Consider the following 25,195-nt stretch of genomic DNA (forward strand, 5'->3'; position numbering starts at 1 on the left):
TGCTGGTGCTTGAGGGGTAGAATGGAAGAGGAAGTATTGGGTTGATGCCAGGGGATTGCTGGAATTCCCCTGGCTCCGGGAGAGGTGTGGGTTGGTAACCAGGGAGACCCTTGGGGGAGGAGAAGGTGTGGAGGTAGGTTAGACTTCAATTTCATTCAGGGCCTGATATCCATACTGGATAGAGGGGATACTTCATTGTCCTTGATTTTGGGGTCAGAAGTTGGGAAGGGAGCCAAGGCTTGGGAATTCCAGGACACCAAATCTATTGCACCCATCTGACCAATGGAAGGTGGTGTCTGACCAGTTCACAGAAGACTCATATCAGGGTTGGAGGTAGTGCTTCCATTCAGTAATCCATCCATCCATCCTCCCTGTCTCACACACAAAGCAAGCCAATCGGGCTGACTTCTACTTACCCTGCCAAACTCAACTTTTACACCTTTCCTAAGCCCCTGGGTGGGTTGAGTGTCCTTCGCAGTACTCCCAGAGAGCCTCATGCTTGCCCATGTTATATGACCTAGCACCATGTTATAATTTTTGGCTTCATTTCTATCTCCCCAACTGACAATGTGCATTGTTGTCATGGCCAGCTCAAGGCCTCTCACAGAATAGACAGATGCTCACAAGCCCACGAGAATTGCTCTGGCTATGAGTGTGGACCCTCTGGGGGCTGGGGCCAGAGGAACCTAGCACTTTAGGCCTCCTACATAGTGGGGACAGACTTAGTCTAGGTGGAACAATAGACACCAGGCCAGCCTCCAGCCCACTCTGCCCTGTGTCACAGGAAGCTGCCAAGGATCACAGCTCTAGCTGGCAAGTAATGAGATTTTCTCCTGGAAGGATTCTTGGCTTGATAACTGGTCCTTGCCTCTTCTAACCTTCTTCGATACCCTCAGGCTTCTGGGGACATGGAGGATGGGAGGAAGAGTCTGAGGCAGCCCCAGCTTTTACTGTTTCCCAAAGCCCTCTGCCCACCCCTTATCTCCCCCAGGTGTATAGGGCAGGGATTCCCAAGAACACAGAATTTCCCTACCCTGGGTAGAGATGGAGGCAGGGCTGGTCAGACATTTGGGGCTAGAATGGTGCTACCTCTGGCCACACATGTTCCACCTCTACCTCTGGCCTTTTTTAGCTTTCACTAACCAAGATAAGCCTGAAGCCCACCAGACTGAGGAATGGGCCCAGTATCAAGAAGAGGAGACCCAAACCCAATTCTCAAAGAATTCACTCCAGCGACACACAGTGGGCACGTCTCTGGTTGGAATATCCTTGGTCTCTGGAAAAGCCCCTCAAACCCCTCGATAGAGACGGCTACTACAGAGGCCTCCCCCTAGCCCAGGAAACACACCCAACCACAGCTATTTTATTTTCCTTTTAATTTTTCTGAAGGATATACACCACATATCCCATGGGCAGTAAAGCGCATTCAACGTGTTTATAAGCCAAACAGTCACTTTGTTTAAGCAAACACAAGTACAAAGTAAAATAAAACCACAAAATAATGAACTGCATGTTCATAACATACAAAAATTGCCGCCTACTCAGTAGGTAACTACAACATTCCAACTCCTGAATATATATATATAAATTTACATTTTCAGTTAAAAAAATAGACTTTTGAGAGTTCTAATTTTTAGATTTTGTTTTCTTACATTCTGGAGAACTGAAGCTCAAGCTCAGCCCTTTTCCTTATTTTGCTCCCAAAGCCTCCCCTGAATCACCACTCCTTGCTCCCCTTAAGGCTAGAGGTGAGCACATCCCTCACAATTGCACATGTCAAGCCGTCAGCAAGGCGCATCACACAAAAGGCACCAAGACGTGAAACTTTTTAAACCAAAAGGACAAAAAAAACCCCAAACCTTTCAAAAAAAGGAGAAAAACCAAGCCATATTTTGCCACATGTGAGAGTACAGTCGGGCAATATTTACAAAAAGGTTAACAGAACAACACTCTGAAACATGCTCCGATTAATACCGAGAATTGCTGTTTCAAAAAAAGCTTCAAACTTAATTGTCACAGCATCATCACAAAACAAAGGATCACCATTGGTTTGCTTGGCTTTTCTTTTTTTTTTTTTCCCCAAAGTGAGGATCTAATTCCAAATAATACAATAGAGTATGCAAATTATTTCACATCAAGAGTACCCCAAGAAAAACAAAATCCATGGCACAGACACTGTACAAGAGTACAAGGCTGGACTCTGAGGGGCCCAAACCCCATTTTGCCAACTTGATTTTCTAGCATTGAAGGGAGCAAGGGGTCAGGCATACGATGGAGATGATACTGAAATGATATATCCAAAATCCATGCAAATCAAGTTCTTTGGATAGAAGTGAAGACCTTGCACATGGCTGTTTCAGGCAGCTGAAGTCAAAGGGAGTAGGTCCTGGGGAGGAAAGGGAAGTGGACAGAAAGAATTGTTGGCCAACAGACCTCGGAGGATTTGGCTCTAAGAACCTCCATCTGACTTAAGAGGAGCCCCCTCCTAAGGCCATCTCCTCCTCCCGTCCTTTAAGTCTCTTGTGTTTCATTTTCTCCCTTTTTCCTTTCCTTTCAGCAAATTTCAATTGTCCTGGGAGAAAATGTGGTCGTCATGTCCGAAAGCCCTGTGGAGGCGCTGAAGGAGTTGGTGACAGCTGAGGAAGGGAAGCTGCTGACCTGGGCAGGGAAAGCAGGGGGAACGGAGGAGTATGTGGTAGCCACGGAGGGTGACGGGAAACCACTGTGCACAGGCGATGGGTAGGTCGAGGAGCCGGGAGAGGAGTAGGAGGTGGGCACGGGTGATGGGTATGAGGTGGTGGCTGGGGATGGGTAAGAGGTAGCCACTGGGGATGGGTAGGAAGGGAGAGAGGAGGTAGCGGCAGAGGCCACACTTTTGTCTGCTTTCTTGTCCTTCTGCCGCAAGTGGATTTTGGTATGCCTCTTGCGTTCATCACTCCTGGCAAACTTTCTCCCACAGATGTCACAGGCGAATGGCTTCTCGCCTGTGTGGGTGCGGATGTGGGTGGTGAGGTGGTCGCTGCGGCTGAAGTTGCGCATGCAGATGCGGCACTGGAAGGGCTTCTGGCCAGTGTGGATGCGGATGTGGCGGGTGAGCTCGTCTGAGCGAGAGAAGCGGCGGTCACAGGACTCCACGGGGCAGGCGTAGGGGCGTTCATGGGGGGGAGTCTTGCTGGGTCGGTTGGGGTACTTGCGCATGCGGCTGGGTTTGATGAGCTGGGACTGGTAGGTGGTGTTGAGGGCCTTCAGGTCCTGGGAGCCCGACTGGGTGGCAAAGGCCTTGATGGTAGAGAGTGGAGTGAGCGAAGGCTGCTGGGTACGGCTCTCCAGGCCCTGGAAGGGTTTCTGGTCTGGGGTGCCCAGGCCCAGGTCCCCCTGCTGTTGTGGAAACAGATAGTCAGGGATCATGGGGACCTGGAAGCCACCCTTGGCAGCAGGGTAGGCAGGAGGTGGGTACTGAAGCGCGGTGCCTGCTGAGCCTGGAAAGGCCTGACCTTGTGGCTCAGGGAAGATGTCGGTGTTAGGTGTGGGGAAGGTGGGTGCCGCTGAGTAAATAGGGCTGCTGTCGTTGGACTGCACTGCGCAGCTCAGGGGTGGGCTCTGGGAGGCAGAGGAGGAGGCCGCTGGAGATGATGCTGAGGATGAGGTGGCTGGGGGGTTGGTCATGCTAACAAGGCCGCTGACCAGGCTGAAAAGGGGCTCAGGCCATAAGGTGTTGCCACTGTTGGGTGCAGGCTCCAGAGAGAAGCGGCCAGTGTAGGTGATGGGGGGCAGCCGGGTGGTTTGGCTGGGGTAACTCGTCTCCACTAGAACCTTCTCGTTATTCAGAGTGATGTCAGGAAAAGACTCTGGCAGGAGAGAGAGAGGGAGGAGGCCTGGTTACTGGAGAGCAATCACTGGAGGGCGAGGAGGACCCACGCTGCCAGGCGAGAGGTCGGGCCAGCTACCATTGACTCTTGAGCTGGTTAATAATTGATAGCAGCAGATTGCAATGTTCCTGGACCCGCTCCAGAGGCAGAACCCATTTCAACAACAGCTGACGCAAATACGGAGAATCCCCCTCCACTGCAGCTCCCAGCGTTCCGCAGCAGCGGCTGCGAGGGCGAGGGATTCCCGCCAGCAACCCCTCGGCCACCGCTAGTGCGCGACCCCTACCCGGGGCTGCCGGGACATCCCTGGCCAAGGATCACGGTCCTTCCCTGGGGACAGGCGGCAGGCTAGCCTTCCTGGAGGCGGAGGGGGCGCAGCCCTGCTCGTCAAAACAAGCCCTCCCCCCACCCCCACAGCTCTCCATCCAAAACAAAAGCTGGCTCCCCTGCGCACCGTTAAGGACGAGGAGGGGGTGGGGGGATGTCCCCAGGCATTACTCTAACACAGGACCTTGGGCATGAGAGGAATGTGAAGGGAAACCCCACTTGCATCCCTGAAGTCCAGAAGCACTGCCGCGGTGAAGGGGCGCTGCAAAGGCCGTGGGGAAGGACCAGACGCCAGGATGGTGGCGAAGGGGCTAGCCCTCGACGTAGGCCACAGCTTACCTGCGGTCAGGTGCTCGTAGGGCTGCTCGCCCGCCTCCCCCTGAGGGTTGAAGGCGCCGCCGCTGCTGTTGCTGTTGCTGCCGCCCCCTCCACCTCCACCGCCCCCGCTGCTGCTGCTGTTACCGCCGCTGCCCTCCGGGGCCCCGGAGGCACCGAGGAACTGGGGAGCCCCATTGCTCAGCAGCATCATCTCCTCCAGCTTAGGGTAGTTGTCCATGGTGGGCGAATGAGGAAAGGAGCCAAAGGGGTCGGAGATCTGCAGCGGGGACATCAGCTGCATCTCGGCCTTGGCTGCCGCCATCCCGGACTGGCGGGCTGGAGAGCTGGTGTTGGGGCGAGTGGGCGCAGCCCGGGGCAGGAGCTGCGGGGGACACCTCTCGGGGGCCTGGCCAGGTCACATGCGGGGCGCGGGGTACACTGTGGAGAGCGCAGGTGGGGTCTGCCGGCTCGCCCTCGCCGCCGGCCGGTGTAGACGCGGCGCGGCTGCCGAGGCTGGGGTAGGGGCCGGTCCTGCGGCGGAAGCTGGTGGCAGCGGCGGCGGCAGCTGGCGTCGGCGGCTCCCCGAGTTCTGCGCGCTGGGATCTCTCGCGACTCTCCGGATCCGCCTCTATTTGAAGGGTCTGGAACGACATGGACCCACCTCCTTCGTGACGTACATGGCCATAAATGGGAAACAGGAAGCCCTAATATGGCAAGACCAGCCGGGAGGACCCGGAGTGACGTGAAGCCCCCTCTCCAAGAGCCATAGGCACTGCCATCCCGCACCCTGGGCCCGACGCCGGTTCCCACACCCTGGGTGCCCAGGCCTTGAGGAAGCTTAGTGCTCAAGCCACAGCTGAGGACTCCCGGACCGAAGCTGCTCCGTAGCTCCCGGCGTTGCCTCCGCCCCTTCCCTCCGCCTTCTTCCCTCCTCCCGGAGCCGGAAACAGCCGGGCCATATCTGGGCGCTCCAAATAAGGCGCTGCCCATATAAGGGTTGTTCCGGCGGGGGATCCTTCCTGCTCCTTATATGGCGTTTCCGGGTCGCTGCTTGCTGTTCCCTGCCTCCCTCCCTCCTCCCTGGTTCCCAGCCGGGAGCCCTACGCGCGCGCAAGAGCCGGGGACGCCCAGGCGGGGAGGGTTCCAGGCGCGTAGCTCTATGCGCTTCGAGGCTCCCGGCGGGGACTGGGCTGGGAAAGCCCGGGCCCTGGGCGGGGGCGAGGGCGAGTAGGACCTGGGTTCTGCCACCGTGATCCAGGGCTCGCCCGCCTACCTCTGGGACCGTGGGAGCCGGGCGGGAGCGAAGGGGAGGAGCTGCTGGGCTGGCCAGGGCAGAGGCCGCCCAGGAGAGGCGGGGCCCTGACCCCAGGCCTCGACCAATGGCATGGTGCCTTTCCAAGTGTCGCAGGGGAAACTGAGGCTAGGAAATAACGGCCAGATGGTTCCTGGGTTCCTTCCTGTGCGGTACAGTGGGCCATCTGCTTCTCCGCCATCTGCCAGTGGGGTGGGGCTGCTGGAGCTTGGGGATCCCTCTGTGCCACCCGAACCAAAAGGCTGTTCTCTGGTCCCTCTGGGGAAGATCCCACGTTTGGGTGGTTGGACGAGGTAAGCTGATTGCTTCTGGAGAGACCTGAGTGCTGTTCCCACCACGAGCTGGTGGTCCCTGTGTTGGTGGGAGACTGTCCCACCTTTATCCAGAACAGGTGGAGGTGGGGCGGGAAGTGTGGGAATCTGAAAAGGAGGCTTCCCTGTGGACTGTCTGGGGACCCCAGGCTGGCTCGAAGAGAGGACCTGCTTGGCGGGTTGGTGCTGCCCTCTGGAGGTCCCTCCAGCTCGGTTCCCCCGGCCCCTGGCCGAGTGGGCTCTTCCGCCGCCGTCTTGCTCCCCCTCCCGGCTTCTGTGCTGGGCGCTGCGCCAGGCTGGGGGAGACTTAGACGCAGTGAGCGCGAACTGAGCAGGCGCCGCATCCTGGGCTACCCCTGCAGTCCCTGGGGAGCCGCCACAGCCGAGGCGCCCAAATCCCGGGCGGGATAACACTCCCCTCCTCGAGCCAGGCCAAGGGCGAGGGTGGGAGGAGAGGGGAGTAGACTGGAATGGTTCCCGCAGGTCTCCCAGGAGCGGGACGCAAACGAGGAAGCCCTCCCTGTCTCGTCCCCGCCCTCCTCCCCACAATCAAGTGCGCAACCAAAAGAGAACTGGGATTCCGGTAGGGGAAGGCTTCTGCTCTAGCTCTGAATCCAGGGGAGGTGGTGTTTTTCTGAATTTAAAAAGAAAGCAGAAAGTGTGTGTGTGGAAGGAACTTGCTGACGATACTGGGAGGGAAGGGGGCGGGTTAGGGTCTGCTTGAACCTAAACAGCCTCAGGAAGTAGGTGTCGGAGGGTTTAAATTGGGGGGGGGCGTAGCTATCTTGGGCTTCATCCCTCTGAATCCTACACATACACACACACACACACACACACACACACACACTTTCTTATAAAAACCGGCTTAAGGAATCCGGCAGTGAACCAGGGCTCCCTCCTCTCTGTGCTCTAGGTCTGAACTCCCCATCCCAAATGCTAGGGCCTGGTGGGTGTCCACTCCCACCGCCTACCGAGTTGTTGTTCATTAGGAGCAAGAGTGAGGCACCTCTCTGAGGCCTCCTGCTGGGCAGAAAGGCCAGGCCAGTCAGGGTCAGATGTCTTGTGTCTGAATGCCCATTTTGCCACTTCCTGGTGGGGTACCTTGGCCAGGATTTTTGTATCTTTCTTCAGCTGTAAAAAAGAGCTAATGTTGGGCTTCTCTGGTGGCGCAGTGGTTGGGAGTCCGCCTGCCGATGCAGGGGACGCGGGTTCGTGCCCCGGTCCGGGAACATCCCACATGCCGCGGAGCGGCTGGGCCCGTGAGCCATGGCCGCTGAGCCTGCGCATCCGGAGCCTGTGCTCCGCAACGGGAGAGGCCACAAAAGTGAGAGGCCCGCGTACCGCAAAAAAAAAAAAAAAAAAAAAAGCTAATGTTAATGATGCCCACATGGAAGGATTGTTGTGAAGACTGAAACTCACGTGGACTGCTGTCTGTGAAGTCCTAAAGCACAGTGCCTGCCTTGCTGTTGGCATTCAGTAAACAGTGGCTATTGTTATTTATGACCCCCACAGGGTCACCCACAGCTCACCCACCCATCCTCAGCCTCCAAGCAAACCCCAGTGACCCTTTTCTTAAAAGTTGTACAGAGAAGGAGAAACATTCCAATTCTAACACAGCGGACATTGTCCTGAAGAGCTAATCGGAATCCTTCTTGCAGCAGTAGTACATCATTTCCTAGAGCAGAATTATTTCAACCTTGACTGTGCAGCAGAATCACTGTGGAGCTCTGAAAAAGAAAGGTTTTACCCTAGGCTAACTGAATCACAATCTTCCTGAGCTCATGAGGGCCAGAACTAAGCAGGCACTTTGTCCTAGGATCCTTCTTCTGTCTCTCAGGAGATGCCCAGACTCCAAGAGCACATCTTCCTCCCCCAGCCAGGGCAAACCGGTTCCCCTGTGATTCTAATGTGTAAACTGACCTACAGTATCTTCAGGTCCTCACTGAAGCTGGGCACTTGAAATCCTAACAATCTACATCTTTTGCTTTGCATGTCCAACCTTTCTTTTCCTAAGTGCTCCCTGCCAGCTATTTCCTCTGGAGAGCCACCCCAATCCATGTGGTTGAGGGAAGAGAACCCCATCCTAGTTCTAGGAGAGGGTATGTCACCCTTGCCTGGCCATCTGTCTAGGACGCTTCCATCCAGCAGTCCAGGAGCATTCCATCTCCCTAGGCATAGCCACTGAATCAGGATGGGCACATGACCCAAACCAGGCTAATGATAATCTCTTCTTGGACTTTTTCTGGAACTCTTGAACAAGGGGAATTCTCTTACCCAGGTGGTACTAAGCCAATGGAATGTAAGCCTGGAAGCCATCTTGCCATCAGGACTGGAGAGCTTACCTGAGAATGAAGCCAGTGCAGAGAAAATTAGAAAATAGATTCACACATAGAGAGTAAGTCTCTGGATACAGCCTGAGCCTTTTAGTTACACAGGTCAGTGTATTCCTTTTTTATTTAATAAAACTTATTTCAGTTTCTGTTACAACCCAGCAGGTTCTGATTAATACACCCATTATACACAACAACAAAAAACTTTTTTGAGGACTTTCTGTGGGCAAGGCCTGGGAATAAGGCCTAACACATAGGCCCCTGCCACTGAGAAGCTTACAGTTGGGTAGAAGCAAGCCTGGATTCCATGTTACAAGAGAATTAAGAATAGGCAGCAGCCCTGTTAGCCACCAAAAGTCAGTTACGCTACAGAACATAGAGGATAGGGGGCTGGGAAAAGGACAAGGATGATATTTTGGAGGAGAAAGAACATGATGAGGAACAAACTTTGTGGTGAGGAGATGAGAGGCACTTTCAGGCCGGGGTTGGGGAGGGGGGCGTTGGCCAGGAGAGTCCATGTGTGGTCTGTCTAGAAAAAATGTGCTGGAGTAGAAAGCGTTCCTATTGGGAAGTAGTAGGAGATACAGATGAATAAAACATTCATTCTTTTAAAAAGAGGTTTATTGGCCATTACGTGTATCAGACACAGTGCTAAGGAGGAGGTGGCCTTTTCAACTCTGTTCTGACTCCACGGTATATGTCCCTGGAAGGCAGCTTCCACCCAGAAACAGTGACAACAGCTGGCTCAGAGCCCCTACACACTGCCCACCTTCGCGCTCGCTGTGAGGGGGCATGAGTGAAAAAGAAGCCCGGCGGAAAGCCTCCTCCTGGACAGGGTTATACTGCTGGTCTGCCTTCTCAGCAGTGGGGCTGGGAGCATCTGTGTTATCCCCATTCTCCTCTGGTCTGTCTTTTGGCCAATGGTACACTTTTGTTCGCTGTGACTGGGGGGACAGAGAGGGGAGGAGACATGGTGAAAAGAATTGGCCCCTCCCAAGGAGGGTTTGTGAGCACCCAACTTGTGACCAACAACCCAGATGGGACAACAGGTCTGGGGCCTAAAGGAAACCAGGTTGAGAGAAGGAAGGCCCTGAGCACCCTGGCCCGCGTGTCATTGGGGCCTCAGGGGGGCTCGGGGATGAGTCTGGGACTCTCAGACCTTGCCTGCTGGGTGACTGATGCCAAAAACCCTGGAAAACTTGAGAGGCCCTCAGAGGGTATGCAGGTCTGAGCTGCTATCTGTGCTCAGACCTTCCTTGCAAACCAGAGAAGAGGAAGAGGCAGAGGTGAGAGCAGAACTGAGCTGGTCCAGGGCAGCTGAGGCTGCAGGAGAAAGCCAGTGGGAACCATCATGCCTGACCCAGGGTTGAGCAGGCTGCAGCTCTCGGAGTAAAACAAGCCCCTTTTTCCATTGCCGCTTCCTCCTCCCCAGCCCCAGGCTACGTCAGCACCCACATGTGCTGCTCAGATCGTGGTTTGCCACCACTGTGGCCCGCCCAGGGCTCAGGAAGTGACTCTTGCTTTGGTTCTGTCTGGGGTGCCTGTCACACTTTCCGATGGCTGATCAGCTCCGCTGGAAACGTGGAGGGCCTGGCCTTCAATGGGTCTGGGGGTAGCTCTGCTCCCACCCCAGGGAGGGTCTTTGGGTGCAGAGAGAAGAAACCTGAAGAGGCCAGGTATGGGGTGGGACAGAGGGTGCACTGAGAGGGTGGGGAGAAGTGGAGACATGGAGGAAGGGGGGAAATGAGAGAGAATCATCCCAGAGTGTTGTAGAGTGAAACCATCTCATCTTCTCCAATTACAGACAGGAAACCAGGTGCCAGAGGAGACCCTGAGCCCTAGGATAGGTGGAGAAGGGCAAGTTCTGAGATAGGCCCATGCAGAGTGATGCTGAGGCCTGAGGAAGAGGGGGGTCCACTGGGCTCTGAAGAGGTGCCTGGCATGCGCCCTCCAGATGGCTTCCAGGGCTGCAGGGAAGAGCCCATGGAGGACTGGCCCAGGTGGGGGTCTGCCTGCGAGAGTTGGGGTCTGGGCTGCTGTCCTCAGAGTCTGCCTGAGGGGTCATGTGCCGGACAAAGTTAGGTAAGGCCTGAAGTGGAAGTCACGGAGGTGGCTCAGAGGGGCCATTGAGGGAAGAGGGAGGGAGTGGGTCAAGATAGACGACCTTTATCGTTTAGGCCTGCTCTCCTGGTCCTCTCTGCCCCAGAGTATCCTGCAGATGGAGAAAGAGGCCGCTGTCCCTGGACATCAGTCCCTCTGCCCCGTGCTGAGTGGCCCCTCTCCCAGGCTCAGGGCCAGCAAGATCCTGGGCTTAGAGGACAATCCATCCTGCGGTGGCTTCCTTGCTCCCCCCACCCCCAGCTGAGTGTGCAGCAAAGCTGGCTGCAGAAATCTCTGGAAGCTCGTTGGGCAGGCAGAGGGAGGGGAGTGTTACATAAGAGCCCACTGATGTGCAGGAAGTCTAGAGCAGCCTTTAGATTAGAAAGGCAGCGTTCCCATCCAGCCCAGAAAGGCAGGAATAGCAACTGCGGTTATTTCTGGCCCCTCACCACCACCCAGCGCCAGGGCTGCTCAGCTTCGTGGTGGGTGAGCTTGGACTCTGCAGACCTGGGGGGAGGGCAGGGAGCGGGGACAGGTAGCCCCTGGGGTTACCCCACTCTGGTACTGGCCTCACCGTCCCCTCCCTCTAAACACCAGGATGCTGAAATCGGTGGTGGTGCTCGTTTCCTCTGACTTTCCTTAATCTCTAGATGCATTCTCTATCCTCACCCCACCCCCAAGACACATTTACGATGTGACAGCCTCCGTGCTAAACACTTGACAGGCATTTGTCCTCACAATGCCTTATGAAGTAGGTTCCATTCTCATCCCCATTTCACTGAAGAGGAAACAGGTTCAGAGAGGGCAGGCGACTTGCTCAAGGTCAGAGAGCCCGGCAGTGGTAGAGCCAGGATTCCAATCCAGACAGTCTAGAACCCTCTAGCTGAACCCCAGCTCATCCCAAGAACTGTTTTCTGGGGCCCCAGAATGAATCAGACAAAGCTTTCATCTTACCGGGGTTCTTGAGTCAAATCAAATATGGGAAGCAGACACGTGAACACATCATTTCACTTCATTCATTCAACGATTACTTATCACATATCTGCTCCACTCTAGGCATTAAAGATATAAGGAGAAGTAAGGAGGGTTCTCCCTTTTTTGCAGGTCATAGCCCAGTAAGGGGGACAGACAAGTAAACAAGCAATTTTAACAGTGTGATATGTGCTATCATGGGGGAAGCACAATGACTGTGGGAGCCCCTAATCCAGCTCCCACCCACTGACGTGGTTCCCAGTCAGTCAGAGAGCCGACTCACCATTTTAAAATAATTCCAGGAGGCTGGGTGGGGGAGGAATGGTGGTGAGACCAGCCAGGAAACCATGCAATCATCCAGGAGAGAGGGTGAGGTCTGGGTGCATCAGCACCAGCTATCACAGAGACTCTCTTCAGGGGCCTCCGAGTCAGAGGCAGAGAGCAAGAAAAACTGACACCCACATTTACTGACAGGCATCTCAGCCCAAAGTGCATCCATTTCCCATGGTATGGAGGCAATAGGATAGTTAGAGAGGCTGGATGGAAGAGTCCTCTCTTTTTCCTCCTCTAATCATCACCCTATCTGGTCTACCCATATTATGAGGAATGCTGTTTTAGGGCAAAGTCAAAATGAGTGACTGAAGAGGAAGCTGGCACCCAGAACCAGGGAGAAGAGCTTCACTTGGGCAGAGGCTGCACTTCTGTTCCTATCAGCAAAGGGAGGGGATCTTTGGAACTGAAAGGACCCAGTTTCCCTCTGGTCAAGCCACAGAGAGAGCCATCATGGCAGGATGACGATGTCTTTAGGCTGACATCGGACTCATTGTTTTTTTCCAAAATATATTGCAGTAAAATATACATAACATAAAATTTACCATTTTAAGTGTCCTATTCAGTGGCATTAAGTACATTTGCAATGTTGTGCAACCATCACCAGTATCCATATGCAGAACTTTTTTTATCATCCCAAACAGAAACTCTGTACCCATGAAACAGTAATTCCCCATCCTGTTCCCTCCCCTCTGGCCCCTGGTAACCTCTGTTGTAGTTTTTGTCTCTCTAAATTTGCCTCTTCTAGGTACCTCATGTAAGTGAAGATATTTGTCCATAATATTTGTCCTTTGATGCCCGGCTTAGCATAATGTTTTCAGCGTTCATCCGTGTTGTAGCATGCATCGGAATTTCATTTCTTTCTAAGGCTGAATAATATCCCATTGTATGTATGTACCACATTTTGTTTTGTTTATCCTCTCATCTGTTGATGGACATTGGGGTTGTTTCTACCTTTTGACTATTGTGAATAATGAATATTAGTGAGCAAGTATCTGTTTATGGATTCTGTTTCTATTCATCATTCATCTCATCTCAGCAATTACCAGAGGGATTCAAGTTAGATTTAAGAAGGATTTTCTGGTTCCCTACTACCAATGACCAAAGCAGCAGCATCTCCCTCTTTGGATAGTTTTCTTAACTCAAGTCTCTTCTACCTCCTCTAATCCCACCCCTAGACTGGGGTAATGCCCAGAATGGCTGCACTGGTATTAGAAAGAGGCTTTACGGGGGTCACTTTGGGGTCATAACTCTGGATGGTTTATTTTTAGGAGCTGGGTGGCAGGGGTCTCACGGTCTTCTCCTGGGCTCTGGGTACTTTTGCCACCACTACCCACCCCAGACCCAGACTTTCTCCTTTCCCTGGCAACATCCAGGCTGTCTCCCTTTTTCTCTCCCAGGCTAAATTGGGAGTGTGAAGCTGCTCTTCTTCCCAATTTAGCTTTTGAATTAAAGTGAGAACTGAATGTGGCTGGAAAGCTGACTCCCATCTGTGTGTGTGAGGGAGAGAAAAGCAGAGCAAGTGAGCATGAGCACATGCCGGTGGCGGGGGGGGAGTCCAGGCGAGGGTAGGTGATCTGGGCAGCCGCTGTTTAATGCAGACACCCATCCTCAGGTGCAGGCAGACAGCTCAGCAGAGAGATGCTGAGGTTGGAAGGTTGGTGTTTTTCCAGGAGCAGAAGAATACTGCATGGATATCATTCGAACATTCCAGAAAAATGTGCTGAGTTCTTATAGTGTGCCAGGCCCTGTACTAGATGCTGGTGGACCAGGTAGACCCATCACCTATGCCCTGGCTTTCAGTCCAGTGGGGAAACAGGGTGATGTATGCTGTCAGGGAAGAGAACAGAAGGCCACAGGGGCCTGGACTGAGTGTGGTGTCACATCTAAGCTGAGAATTGGAGCACATGCAGGAGCTGACCAAGTGAAGCAGGAGACCAAGAGCGCTCGGGCAGAAGGCACTGCGTGTTCAAAGATTTGAGTGGGCCTGGCTTCCCCAAAGGAGGACGCTGGCCCCGGGAGCCCACCAGGTGGGCTCAAGAGGGCCAAGAGCTCCCATCTCCTCCTCGTCCTCTTCTTCCAGGGAGAACAGAGCCAGATGAGAATGACTGGGCCAGAGAAGTCTGGGAGCACGTGAGTCCCTTCTGCTCAGGCTCTAAATAGTTGAGGCGGGGGGAGGAGGGAAGCCTCAGATCTCCTCCTGAGTCACCACTCAGAAAGCTGGACCTGGCAGGTCCAAGATGGACATAGAAGAGAGGAAATGGGATCTCAGTGGCATCAGAGGAGACAAAGGAATCAAGAAGGGTCTCTGCTTGGTTTAACTTACTCCATCCTTTCCTGGGAGGCTGGCTGAGTTGGTCTCTGGGGGACCTGTCCTCTTCTAACCAAATGGCAATGAATCATGATCTGGCTGAGATAGGAACAGATCGAAATCTTGGCAAAGAAAGACCTTCTCTTGACGGAAAAAGGAGAGAGCTCTCTGGGGGGCCATGCATTTCTGTCAGCTCTCTAGCGAGTTCCCCAGTGACAGGCACAGCTAAGGGATGCTGGTGTAAAACTTGCCATTAGTATTTCAAGCAGCATTATTTATTGATCACTCATCTGGCTGGGGCAAAAGGAGAGGGTAATACATTAGGTATTCAGGGCTGGTGGGGTCAGTTTGGGAAAGAAGTCAGGCAAAGGTAGGTCATTGAGGAGTCTCGGCCCTGGCTGCTGGAAAAGTACTTTGGGATTCCAGGGTTTGGAGATTAGGGTCTTTGTCTCCTTTTTCATCCCTACAGTACCCCAGATGAAAATAAGGGAAGGGGAAGGGGACAGGGACACCTGGGGGCAGGCCTGGGACTGCCACTGTGGCCATCAAGGAGATCATATCCAGGGAATCCTGCAGCTAGGTTAGCGTTCCTCTCTCCCGCCCAACCCGTCCCTCCCAAATTCCCTACCCCTTGCCACCTCTTGGGTCCCTCTCCAGACCTGACCCTGAAATCAGCTCCAGCATCCTCTCTAGATGCCATTTCAGAGCCCAGGTTGGGTTCCTTGGGCTGTAGGGCCCTCCCAGGTTCAGCTTGGCAATTTCCCTGCTCCCAGGAGGTACCTGATCCTCGCCCAAAGGGAGTACCTGCCCACTGGGTCTGACCATCTCCTGTGCACACAAACTGGGGTTAGGAAGTGATTGAGAATCCACAGCTGTCCTATCTACCCACAAGGATGCTTTCTTCATGAACCTCCAACTCCAGGGAGTGGGGTATAAAGCATCCTACTCAGCAGACTGACTGCTGAATGTAAGACTGTCCCCGGCAAGGGCCAGAGAATCCCACAGTGGGAGCGAGCTGCGCCATCTAGTGGGCTCTTTTCCTCCTTGCAGGTATCCCTCCCACCCATCGCTGCCTGCAGCCTAGATAAGCGACAAGCTCTCAGGTAGAAACCAAATGGCTCTAAGACTTGAGGTGCTCTCCTCCCCCATGCAGGCCTGACCCAGCTCAGAGAGCGAAAAACTGGGGGGAATTTGTGAGGGAGATGATCACGTACTGGCTGATATTTAAGGCAGTGGGGAAGCCAGCAGTACCTTTAGGCCTGGAAACAGTCTCTCCCTATTATCCAGAATGCCACATATATGGGGACCAGAGCCCCCAGAGCCCCTCCTTCCTCTACCTAACACCCTTTCCTCCAGGCTGAGCAAGGCTGGGCTCAGCTCTACCGGTCAAGGAAGAGCTGGCATAGGCTGGAGCGGCAGCTACCTTTCCTCTGACATCACAGCCTGGAAATCCCATTTTAAGCAGGTTCTTTGGGTGTGGGGCACACACAAGAAAGGGAGGGGGAGCCAGCTGAAGCAGCTTCAGGCCTGAGGCCATTTTAGCCAGGGACCTCCGGCCTGGAGGGCTGCCCAGTGTCCCCAAGATGGTCTGGGCATGAGTCACAGGGCTAGACCTCAGCCCCCACTCCAGAGCTAAACTCTCTTAATGCCCAGTGGGAATCTAGGCAATGATCAAGCACTCTCCACATAGCTCTAGCCATACACCTGTTATGACTTCTCTTCCCCACTCCCCTGGCCTAGAGAGATCTATTGAGGCAGAGGGGAGAGGGTAGGTGGTCCCAGGGGACGAGACAGCAAGGGGTCACATATACCCAGATGTGTCTCCCCAGCCTCCTCCCCCACATTCTGTTTGTCACTCTCCATCTCTCCTCTCCTACCCTGCACCACAGGGGTCAGGCCCTGTGCCTAGTTCTAGGAGGCTGAATGTTTCCATGGCAATGGACCAATGAACTTGGAAATCTGAGCATGTTTCTGTTGACACAGGGAAACCCAGATGTGCACGGAGAGCCTGGCAATGTGGAATCTGGCAGTGACCTCCTTAGCCACTGGTCACTGTGGATGGAAGTGTGTCATCTGAGTGTGTGTGTGTGTGTGTGTGTGTGTGTGTGTGTGTGATATGCAGCAAATGGGATTAAGGTTAGAGAAGGCCTAACCTGCTTTCCTGGCCATATGGTAGCTGCTAGCAGGAGACTGCAGCATCTTACTCTCTGGAGATCTTTCTAGAACAAGGGTGTCTCTCCCCTGAATTCTACTCTGACACTTTCTCTCCTTTCTGATAGAGAAAGGGGCCAAATTGCCCAGAGGTCAATGGTGAAAGGAATGCCATTCAAAGGTCTATTGACTGGAAGAATCCAGGAAAGATGAAAAGGGCATCTCACATCCCACCTCCACTGCCACCTCAGTTCAGGAGGTTCTTGGCCAACTGGCTCAAGTGTGGCAGAAGGACATGCCCTTGTGATGCCAGGGAAGGGAGAGGAAAGCCTGATGTAGGGACATTTTGCCAACCTTGGGGTCCAGGGCCTGGAGTTAGGTCCCCACTCATACTCCCTACCCCATCCCCGGCGGCTATGCTTCCTCTGTTTTCCTTCCGCAAGGCTGAGCCGCTATTTCTCTTGCTTCCTTCACCCTCCCCCTCCTCCTTCCCTCCCTCTCTACTCTTTTCCTTTGTCTCTTCCAACACTGCCTCTGATCCTCTGTCATCCTTTCCTTCTCCTGGCTTCTACCTCAGGATCTCGTCCCCACCAGCTGTGCCCCTCCACCCCTGGAGACCTTGGGTCTACCTCCCCAGAACTCAGACTCCATGCGCTACAGCCCCCCTCCTCCTTCTCTCCTCCACCCCAGCCCAGCAGCTCAGGGCTCGACCCCTCCCTCCTCAGGCCACATGGGCATGCCTCACTGGCCCCAGCCCTTGGTTCCCTGTCCTCCTTGTCTGTCCCCAGGGTCAGACATGAACCATGGGGCTGGTTCCTCATCTCCACCTCTCCCCTCATCCCACCTATCTCCTCCCTTCAGTGTCTGGCTCACCGTTTCTAGGCACTATGGGCATCCAATCTCCTGGTTCTGACCAGGAGCCTCCATATCCCACTCTCTCTTCCCTGGGGGCCTCATCATGATCTCTGTCCCTCGAGCTTACACCTGGCACTTTCTGTGAGGTACCATAATGTGCAGGGGTCTCAGGGTAAGATTCTGAGGGACAGGACAACCTCTGAGGGTTGTCGCTCGCTCTTCATAAGTCCTGGCCCCGCCTAGTCCCCTGGCTCTACCTCAAACCTCAAAACCATCTTCCCAGACTGAACCGCCTCAAGCCTATCTCTTACCTTGGAGATCAGAACTCCTGGGGTTCACAGTCTGGCCTCTTCCCCCCTCCATCCCACAGCTGAGCCCTGCTTCTCACTTGAAGTCCTTCCCACCTGTGGACTGGTAGAACAAGAACAAAGCACAGAGGCCAAAATAAATGAGGTGCCAGAATTTGGTTTATTGGCTCATCCAGTGCGAAAGGTCCATTGTGCACCCTCTTTCCATGGATTTGGGAGCCCCCTGGCTCCTAATATCTTTTTCTTCTTCATACATTCCTCCGAGCCCTGACTGAAGCCACGGCAGAAGCTGGGGCAATGTGTGGGGCAAAGGCTGGGCTCTGACGGGGGTCTGCTTACATGGGGCCTAGTCTGCTTGGCGTAAGACAAGGACCCTAGGGCGAAGGAAGATGGGCCCCCAGGTGAGGAGGAAAGGAACCAGCTCAGCAAGGGCCTCTACTGAGGGCTCTGAGGGGTGGAGCCTAGTCCAAGGGCAGGGCAGGAATGGGAGGAGGCAAAGGGGAGAGGATCAAGGGCAGAGGAGGAGGTGAGAGGCCCCTCAGAGCCCTACTCTCTCATGGGCTGGGGTCCTCTGAGGCTCAGAGAGTAGGAGGGAGGGCTGAGGGTGGGGGGAGGTTACTGCTAGAGGGAAAGTCCTTTATTCAAAACCCCCCAGCTCTAGACCCAGAAAGATGCACACACACGTACACTCTCACACGCACATCCCTGGAGCCCCAGCTCTTCAGTGGGCGCATGTAGCACACAGCCCTACCCAAGGCCCTCAGCTGCAGCTCTGGCCTGGCCCGCCTGGTCACTTTAGTGCACACGAAGCCCGTGTCCTCCATTCACAGCTTCAGGCCCAGAGCCCCTGCCCAGGTTCTCCGAGGCCTTCCCCACTCCCTCCCTCTCTCCCAGGGCCTTCAGGCCTGTCTCTGGTCATTCTGGGCTGTGACTGGCCCCCGACCCCGACCCAGGGAGAGCGGTGGGACCATGTTAGGACTTCAGACAAGGGAATGGCCATGGTCTTCAGCAAGGCACTGGGTGGGCGGGGGCAGGGCTGGAGCGGGGAGAAGAGCGCTCAGGCTCTGAGGAGCCCACACCTCCTCGAGTGGCTCAGTCCTCAGCTCCTGGTCCAGCCTCTACCCTCAGCCCCCACAGCAGGGCCTCCCTCCTCTTTTCCAAGCCCTTCCGGGGGAGGGGCCACTGGGCAGGCACCAGAACCAGCCATCTGAGAGGCCCTAGGGCCTGAGAATGAGGGCTGGCACAGTGTGGAGCTGGGGCTCTGCAGCCTGGGGCAGGGGGTGCGTGCCGAGGCCTCAAGCGGAGTCACCCCCTGTGGAGATCTTCTTCTTGGGCCGGGTCTTCAGCGTCTTGGAAGCCAGTGGCTGTGGGAAGGAGACAGGAAGACAGAAGGCTCAGCCTAGAGTTGCAACCCCTCGCCATTTCCCCAAGCTCTGGCCCAGCTCTCACCTCAGCTTTGGGCACTTTTTTGATGGATTTGGCCCTCTTAGGGGCCTTGTCTCCCATGTCATCCTCAGAGATCTCTGTCCGGGGATCTGCCTGGTTCGTGCCTGACCTTAAACTCACGGCAGGGTCATCTCCTGGTTCGGGGGGAAAAGGAGAACAGCGGTCTTGCCTTTCTCCTACCTGGCCTCCTTGCCCCTGTGCCCCACGCCCAGCCCTGGGCCTGGCCTGTACCTAAGTCCTCAATGGTGTCCAGGAGGCTGCCAGGGCTGGGTCTGAGGCGGCCGTCGGGCCCCTGCAGGGGCAGCGCATCCTCGTCCCGGATCAGGGTCAGGTCCTGCATGCTGAAGCTTCGGAGCTTCTCTGACAGCACCCCCTGGCCCTAGGGTCACCACCACGCACCGGGAGAACCGGAGGAAGGGGCGGGGTGGAGATAGAGGTCACTGTGGGGCACTGGGCAGCCACTGGGCTCAGTGCTGTCCCCGCAGTGTCCTCACCCCGTCCTATGGCAGCACTGACAGGCTGGGGCCATGTTTTCCCTTTGGAGAGATGAGGAAACTGGCCCGTTGAGTGGAAGTTCCTTAGCTGGAGGGTGTTAGAGGCAGGACTGGAACCCTAAGCTGCACAAGACCCCAAACCTTCACACACACCTGAGGACCTGGTGGATGCAAAGGGGCTTGGCCAGGGGGACGAGATGAGCAAAGTGGGGCCCTGGGAGCTGGGTCTGCCCCCATCTCACCTTGGCAGCAGCCGTGACCGCGGCATTAGCGGCCAGGTTCAGACCCCTCTTGCCCACCCTCATCATGGTCTCATAGCTCTTGTCTCGGGCCTGTGTGATGTACTCGTCGATCTCCTGAGGGGTCGGAGGGGAAGCAGGAAGAGGTGAGGGGTGGGCCCTGCTGGCCAGGCCCTGCCCTGCCCTTGTTCACACCTGGACAAAGGCACTGCTTGCCCCAGGAGGCCAGGGCCCTGCCAGATCACCCATAAGGAGAGCCACGAATGCACGTGGTTACAGGCACTGGGCTGCCTTGACCTGGGGCAGATGGGAAGGGAGCTTCCCTCGTCCCAACAGACCTTCTCCTTGTTGGACAGTGTTGGGTGCACGAACTTGCGGTAGAGCACGCTGGAGCCTTTGGTATAAGGGGACAGCAGCCATATCACAAAGGCAATCTTGAGCTCAAAGTAGAATGGAAACCTGTTGGGTGGAGAGAGGCAAGCGGCGGAGCCTGGGGCAGGGAGTCAGGAGGTGCACCGACTCTGCATGACCCTGGCTGGCCCCCCACCCCTTAGTGCACTGAGGTCCCCATGTGGCTCAGGAGACTGGTCAAGGGGAGGCTCAACTGAGACTCCCAAGTGGGAAGGGGAGAGGTGATCCTGCAGGAATTCCCCGCAGCAGTGGCTCTCCTCACCCTCTTCTGACAGAAGACTACCCACTCCTCTGTCCTGGGGTCAACACCACGGCGAGATCCCTAAACTTCCAGGTGCACTCTTGGGTCCTCACCCCATTCTCTTCCTGCCCTTCCTCCCATGAAGAAGCCGGGCTTCTCCAGCTGTGCTCTGGATCCACCCCTTGATGCCATGGCATGGCCCCTGCTTTTAAGGATCGTTCTCCATTCCCCAAGGCTCTTTCCCAGGCCACACACTCCTTCAGGTCTCCTCCATCCTCATCAAAGCTCCCTCCTTTGCTTGTGTCAAGAGGCACCTACACTCACTGTTCTCAATTTTTAACCCATTACTCTTTCCTAATTTGACCCCATTCAACTTCCTCTTCTAAAACTGTTTTTCTCAAAGGCCATAGGCCCTTGAAATCTACAAATGCAAGGATGTTTTGTCCTCTGCCTCAGTAAAACTCTTTTCTTTGGACTTCCAGTGTACCGTGCTACATTAGTCCTCTCTTCCAAGAGGCATTTGCTCATTCAGTAAACATTTTTGAGCTCCTGCTGTGAATACACAGATGATTAGGGCATTCGGTGTCCTCAAAGGACATATATATAGTCTAGTAGTGCCTAGAAAAAGCCTTTGAAATACAAGCATCCAGTGTTTATGAGTCATACGCTTATTTTACAAATAGGGAAACTGAGGCCTAGGAAACTGTGACCTGCCAAGGTCACGGCAAGTCCGGCAGAAGCAGGTTTCCTGAATTCTATTGTGGTGATTTGGCTACCACCAGAAAGAAATGTGAGGGTTATATCTGTTCTTATTCTGCTGATCAAGCCAGGCCTGGATGGGGATTGGGGGGAGGGGACACACAGGACCCCATGGAACTGTTGGGGGATTCCACCCTGGGTCTCAGTCTTCTGTTTGACTGGCTGTGTAGAAAAAGTCAGAGGCCCTGGTCCCTCAGAATGCAGGGAGGGGACACTAGATCTCACCAGGAGAGCACAATATCTGTGAGTGTCTCGGCAGTGGTGAAGAAGGCAAAGACGATCCAGTACATCATCCATTTCACCTGAAGGTACAGAGGGTGGTGTTGGCTGGGGCCTTGGGGGAACACCCAGGACCCCACCTTTGCCTGCCAACCATGCTGGAGGTGCTGTGGGGGATGCTCAGGACCTCAACTTTGCCTGCGTTATCACACCAGACCTGGAGGAAAGGAACACACAGGAACCTCCCCTGAACCAGGTCTCATTAGTGCTGACAGCATTAGTACAAAGTCATCCCCACCTGTCATGTGACCCAGTGTCCTCCCTGATCTCTGCCACGTGGGTTGGGTGGGAGATAAAGGGTCATACACTCACATATTCCTTCACGTTTTTTGTCTTCACGGCCTTGTAGGAAGAATAGGCTGGGTACAGGGTGCCAAAGATGAGCCTAGGGAGGCAGGCATGGTTACTGGGCCCCTCGGCCAAGAGCAGTAGCCTCTCCCTCCCAGCTCTGCATCAGTCCCTGGGTAGCTAAGGGAAGAATGGACAGAACTCCAGAGTGCCACATCAGCTGGACTGATGAACTCAGGTCAGGGGTTTAGGTCAAAGCAGGCAAGCCTGAGGTGATACACAAGCATGGAAGCCCCAGCCAGCTAGGGTGATGCCTCATAACACCCCCCACCCCGCCCCTTTATTTTTTGGCTGTGCCGCACAGCGTGTGGGATCTTAGTTCCCCAACCAGAGATCAAACCTGGGCCCCCGGCAGTGAGGGTACCGAGCCCTAACCACTGGACGCCAGGGAATTCCTCTGTAACCCTTTATTCAGTTTTTCTCCAGCCCCTGAGGCACAGAAAGACCCAGAGGCCAGAGGGTCTGATGTGGCCTCTTCAGCCCTGATCCTTGTTTGTGCATAAGCATATCAGGGGTGGGGGTCTGGTCACTGCCACAGGGTTGTCTTCCTTCTTGACACCACTCCCATTCATACCCATCTGCCCTTACCCTCTACCTCCCTGTTGCAGAGCCAAGCTGGGTAGGGCCACCTAACAGGGCACTCTACCTGGCAATCAGAGGTACCACTGTAGCCCTTGGGGCCTGGGGAGCAGAGGGCACAGGGGCAGGAGGCCCTAAGAGAGGTTTATTCCCCCATGTAAACACTTTTGGGAATAGGCTCAGGGTAGTGTGCTGGGCTGGAGGTCCTGGCTAGAGTGGAGTCCGGTGTTGATCCCATCAGAGATCACATACAGGGCACAGGTGAGGGAAGGAGAGGACCGATGCCGCTCAGCGAGCTCATTCACACGAGAGAAGCAGACACTGGGAAGGTCACAGGGAGGTCTGAGGCCCCCGGATTCCCTCTGGGGTGGGATGCGGGAGAGGCAGGAGGGAGACTCTGGTGGGTCTAGAGGAAGCCAGAACACAAGCACATGACAGCAGGGAGGGGATTCTGGGGTGTCAGTCCCCCAAGGTAGAGGCTTAGGGGTAGGGACCTGAGCTGGGGCAGGGGTTGGCTGAGGCCCATGTGGAGCCCCTGCCAGGCCCAGCCCTTTGACAATGTGTGGTACTGCCTGTTCCCCCATGGACTTGCCTCACTGAGGCAGGACACTTCTGAGGAATAGGCTTTGGAGATGGGGTGGGGGGCGGAATCCTCAAGGACAAAGTCCCCGGTTGTGGGAGAGGGTGCCCTCCTGCAGCCTGGGGGAGGTGGGAGGGACGTAGCTGGCAGCCTGAAATGAAGGCCACCCAACACCCTCCCCTCCACGGCTTTCACAATTCCAGGCTGGCCACACACATCCTCTCCCAGTTACCTCCCACACTTTGTCCTCCAAGCATCTCTGCTTCCCATATCCCGTCCTCCCTGGGGGGTCTTCAGAGCATGTGCCCTCACCCCCCAGTCTCCTGACAGTCAGTGGAAGAGGCAGGAGAAACCCGGCCCTTTGGGGAGGCCAAGGCTGCCACGGCCCTAAGCTATGGAATGAGGAGGCCCTGCCTTGCTCCCCGGGCTCTTCCATTAGCCCTCTCCCCAAGGGAGATGAGGGCCCAGGTTTAAGGAGCTCCTCCAGTCAGATCTGCGACGTGGGGGAGGGGACAAGCCGCCTCCCCTGATAAATCAAGCCGTGCTGCCCAGCCCCTGGGGTGAGGGAGGGCGAAGAAACAGGGAAATTAAAAATAAAAGGGGTGGGAAGCCAGGTCTGCCATGCTCCTCTAAGAGTTCCCCCTCCTCCAGGTCCCACACCTCCACGTCTCTGGGGACCCCAAATAGGGACGATGTGCCTTTAGGTGACTCTGCTGTATGAAGCCACGGAGTGGTCCATCCCGGGCTTCAATACCCCTCACCTCCCATCCCTAGCCCCCATCCCCCTCCCAACCGGCCGCGCCCCGCCGCCGCCGCCGCCGCCGCCGCCGCCGCCGCACTCACACCACCAGGCGAGAGATGATCCAGGACACCATGGCGGGGCCGGGCGGGGCGCAGGGCGGGAACCCGGCCCGGGCCGAGGATGCAGCTGCTGGAGGCCGAGCAGCGGCGGCAGCAGGAGCCGCACTAGCAGCAGTACCCGCAGCAGCAGGCGCCGCGGGGGCCGCGGAGCGCCGAGCCGCCGCCGTTAAAGGGGAGGTCCTTGCCGCAGCGGCGGGCCGTGGGCGGTGGCGGCTCTTAAAGGGGAGGCCGCGGCGGCGGCGCGCCCCCTGCACCTGCTGTCGCCGGGCATGCGCCTTTGACCTGCCTTCTTCTAATCGCTTGTTCACCTTTCTTGGGTTCCAAGCCCTGGGTTGAGGTCCTCAGAGGCCTTCACGGTTCCATCCTGACATCCTAGCCCTCCTCCTGCCCTGCCCACAACAGTCTGAAAGAACATCCCACGAGGAATAATAGCTATGACTTATTGAGTGCTTACTGTGTGCCAGGCCCTGTGCTAAGAGCTTCACATGCATTATTTCAGTGACCATCCTGTAAGATAGAGGTTATAGTTATTCTCATTTTGAAGGTAAGAAAATGGGAAGCTTTAGGGAGGTTCAATAACTTGCCAAGGGTCACAGAACCACAAAGTCATGTTGCTAAGATAGGAGTTCAGGAAGTCTACTAAACGGGCTACTTCTCCCAACTGCTGACTATCAAACCCTCCTCCCCCATCACAGGCCGTCAAGACACCCACCCAGGAAGTCCTGAAGTCAAAGGTAGAGGGGCATCTGTCCACCCCACATCACCAATCACTCCAGTTGGAAAAGGACCTAACCCCATTCCCAATCTGATCTGCTTTTTCAGTTTTGTAAGGGAACTGAGCCCTGTGCTCTCAAGGTGGATACCCTGGGGCAGGGGAGTGCCTCTTGGTAAACAGAGGCTGGTAGAGAGGCCTGGGATCCAGGTAGGAGATGAATCCAGGGGCTCCAATTCCATCCCCATCAGCAAGCACTGGCGGCAGTGGATGCCCTAATTCTGAAGACATTTATATCCAGAATGTAGGCTAGCCTGCCTCCTGATTTTCACCAAAGCAACAAAGCTCCAGCAACCTCTGCAACCCCCCTTCCCCCACTGCTTTCCTTTCCTGTGCCATTTCAAAGCTTCTGCATTCTTTATGTCGAGGTGTAATCCTCTGATGACCATAGCATCAACCCATGCCCATCCAGGCTGAAAGGACATGCTCAGAACTCTGTATTTCATTTATGGTCCTATTCAAGCTCAGTATCCTTGAACCACACAATGGTCTATTTCTACCCGGATAATTGTATTTCCAGGCTGAAACACTTTGGAAGATGTTTTTCCAACAGGATCCAGAGAAGCAGCTTCTGATGACCCCTCTTGCTATTCTTTACAACTTCCTCTTCAAAAGGCCTTTTCTAATTGGAACGTAGTCTGTCCTCACCCTTCAAGCCACTTTAATTTCATACGTGGACAGCCAGGCCTCTT

General features: G+C 55.2%; 2 protein-coding genes across 3 annotated transcripts; both read right to left on the minus strand.

Annotated features, from left to right (window-relative positions):
- Window positions 1-1,359: 1,359 nt before the first annotated feature.
- Window positions 1,360-5,413, minus strand: EGR1 (early growth response 1). The gene is made up of 2 exons (XM_032628199.1): window positions 4,536-5,413; window positions 1,360-3,848 (listed from the first exon to the last, which is right to left on the minus strand). The coding sequence occupies exons 1-2, from the start codon at window positions 4,834-4,836 to the stop codon at window positions 2,554-2,556; spliced, it is 1,596 nt and encodes a 531-aa protein (XP_032484090.1). The 5' UTR covers window positions 4,837-5,413; the 3' UTR covers window positions 1,360-2,553.
- A 12,222-nt stretch (window positions 5,414-17,635) lies between these two features.
- Window positions 17,636-23,893, minus strand: REEP2 (receptor accessory protein 2). 2 transcript variants are annotated; one of them, XM_032628934.1, is made up of 8 exons: window positions 23,714-23,893; window positions 21,676-21,748; window positions 21,310-21,386; window positions 20,012-20,132; window positions 19,677-19,790; window positions 19,172-19,319; window positions 18,944-19,074; window positions 17,636-18,858 (listed from the first exon to the last, which is right to left on the minus strand). In XM_032628934.1, exons 1-8 carry the CDS (start codon window positions 23,743-23,745, stop codon window positions 18,790-18,792), a joined length of 765 nt encoding a protein of 254 aa, XP_032484825.1. In that variant the 5' UTR covers window positions 23,746-23,893; the 3' UTR covers window positions 17,636-18,789. The 2 variants fall into 2 exon arrangements, with proteins under 2 accessions (XP_032484825.1, XP_032484826.1); XM_032628935.1 differs by having other exon boundaries at window positions 19,172-19,313; window positions 23,714-23,883.
- Between the last annotated feature and the right edge of the window lie 1,302 nt (window positions 23,894-25,195).

Source organism: Phocoena sinus, chromosome 3 (genome assembly GCF_008692025.1).
Source record: "Phocoena sinus isolate mPhoSin1 chromosome 3, mPhoSin1.pri, whole genome shotgun sequence".
Lineage (NCBI taxonomy): Eukaryota > Metazoa > Chordata > Mammalia > Artiodactyla > Phocoenidae > Phocoena > Phocoena sinus.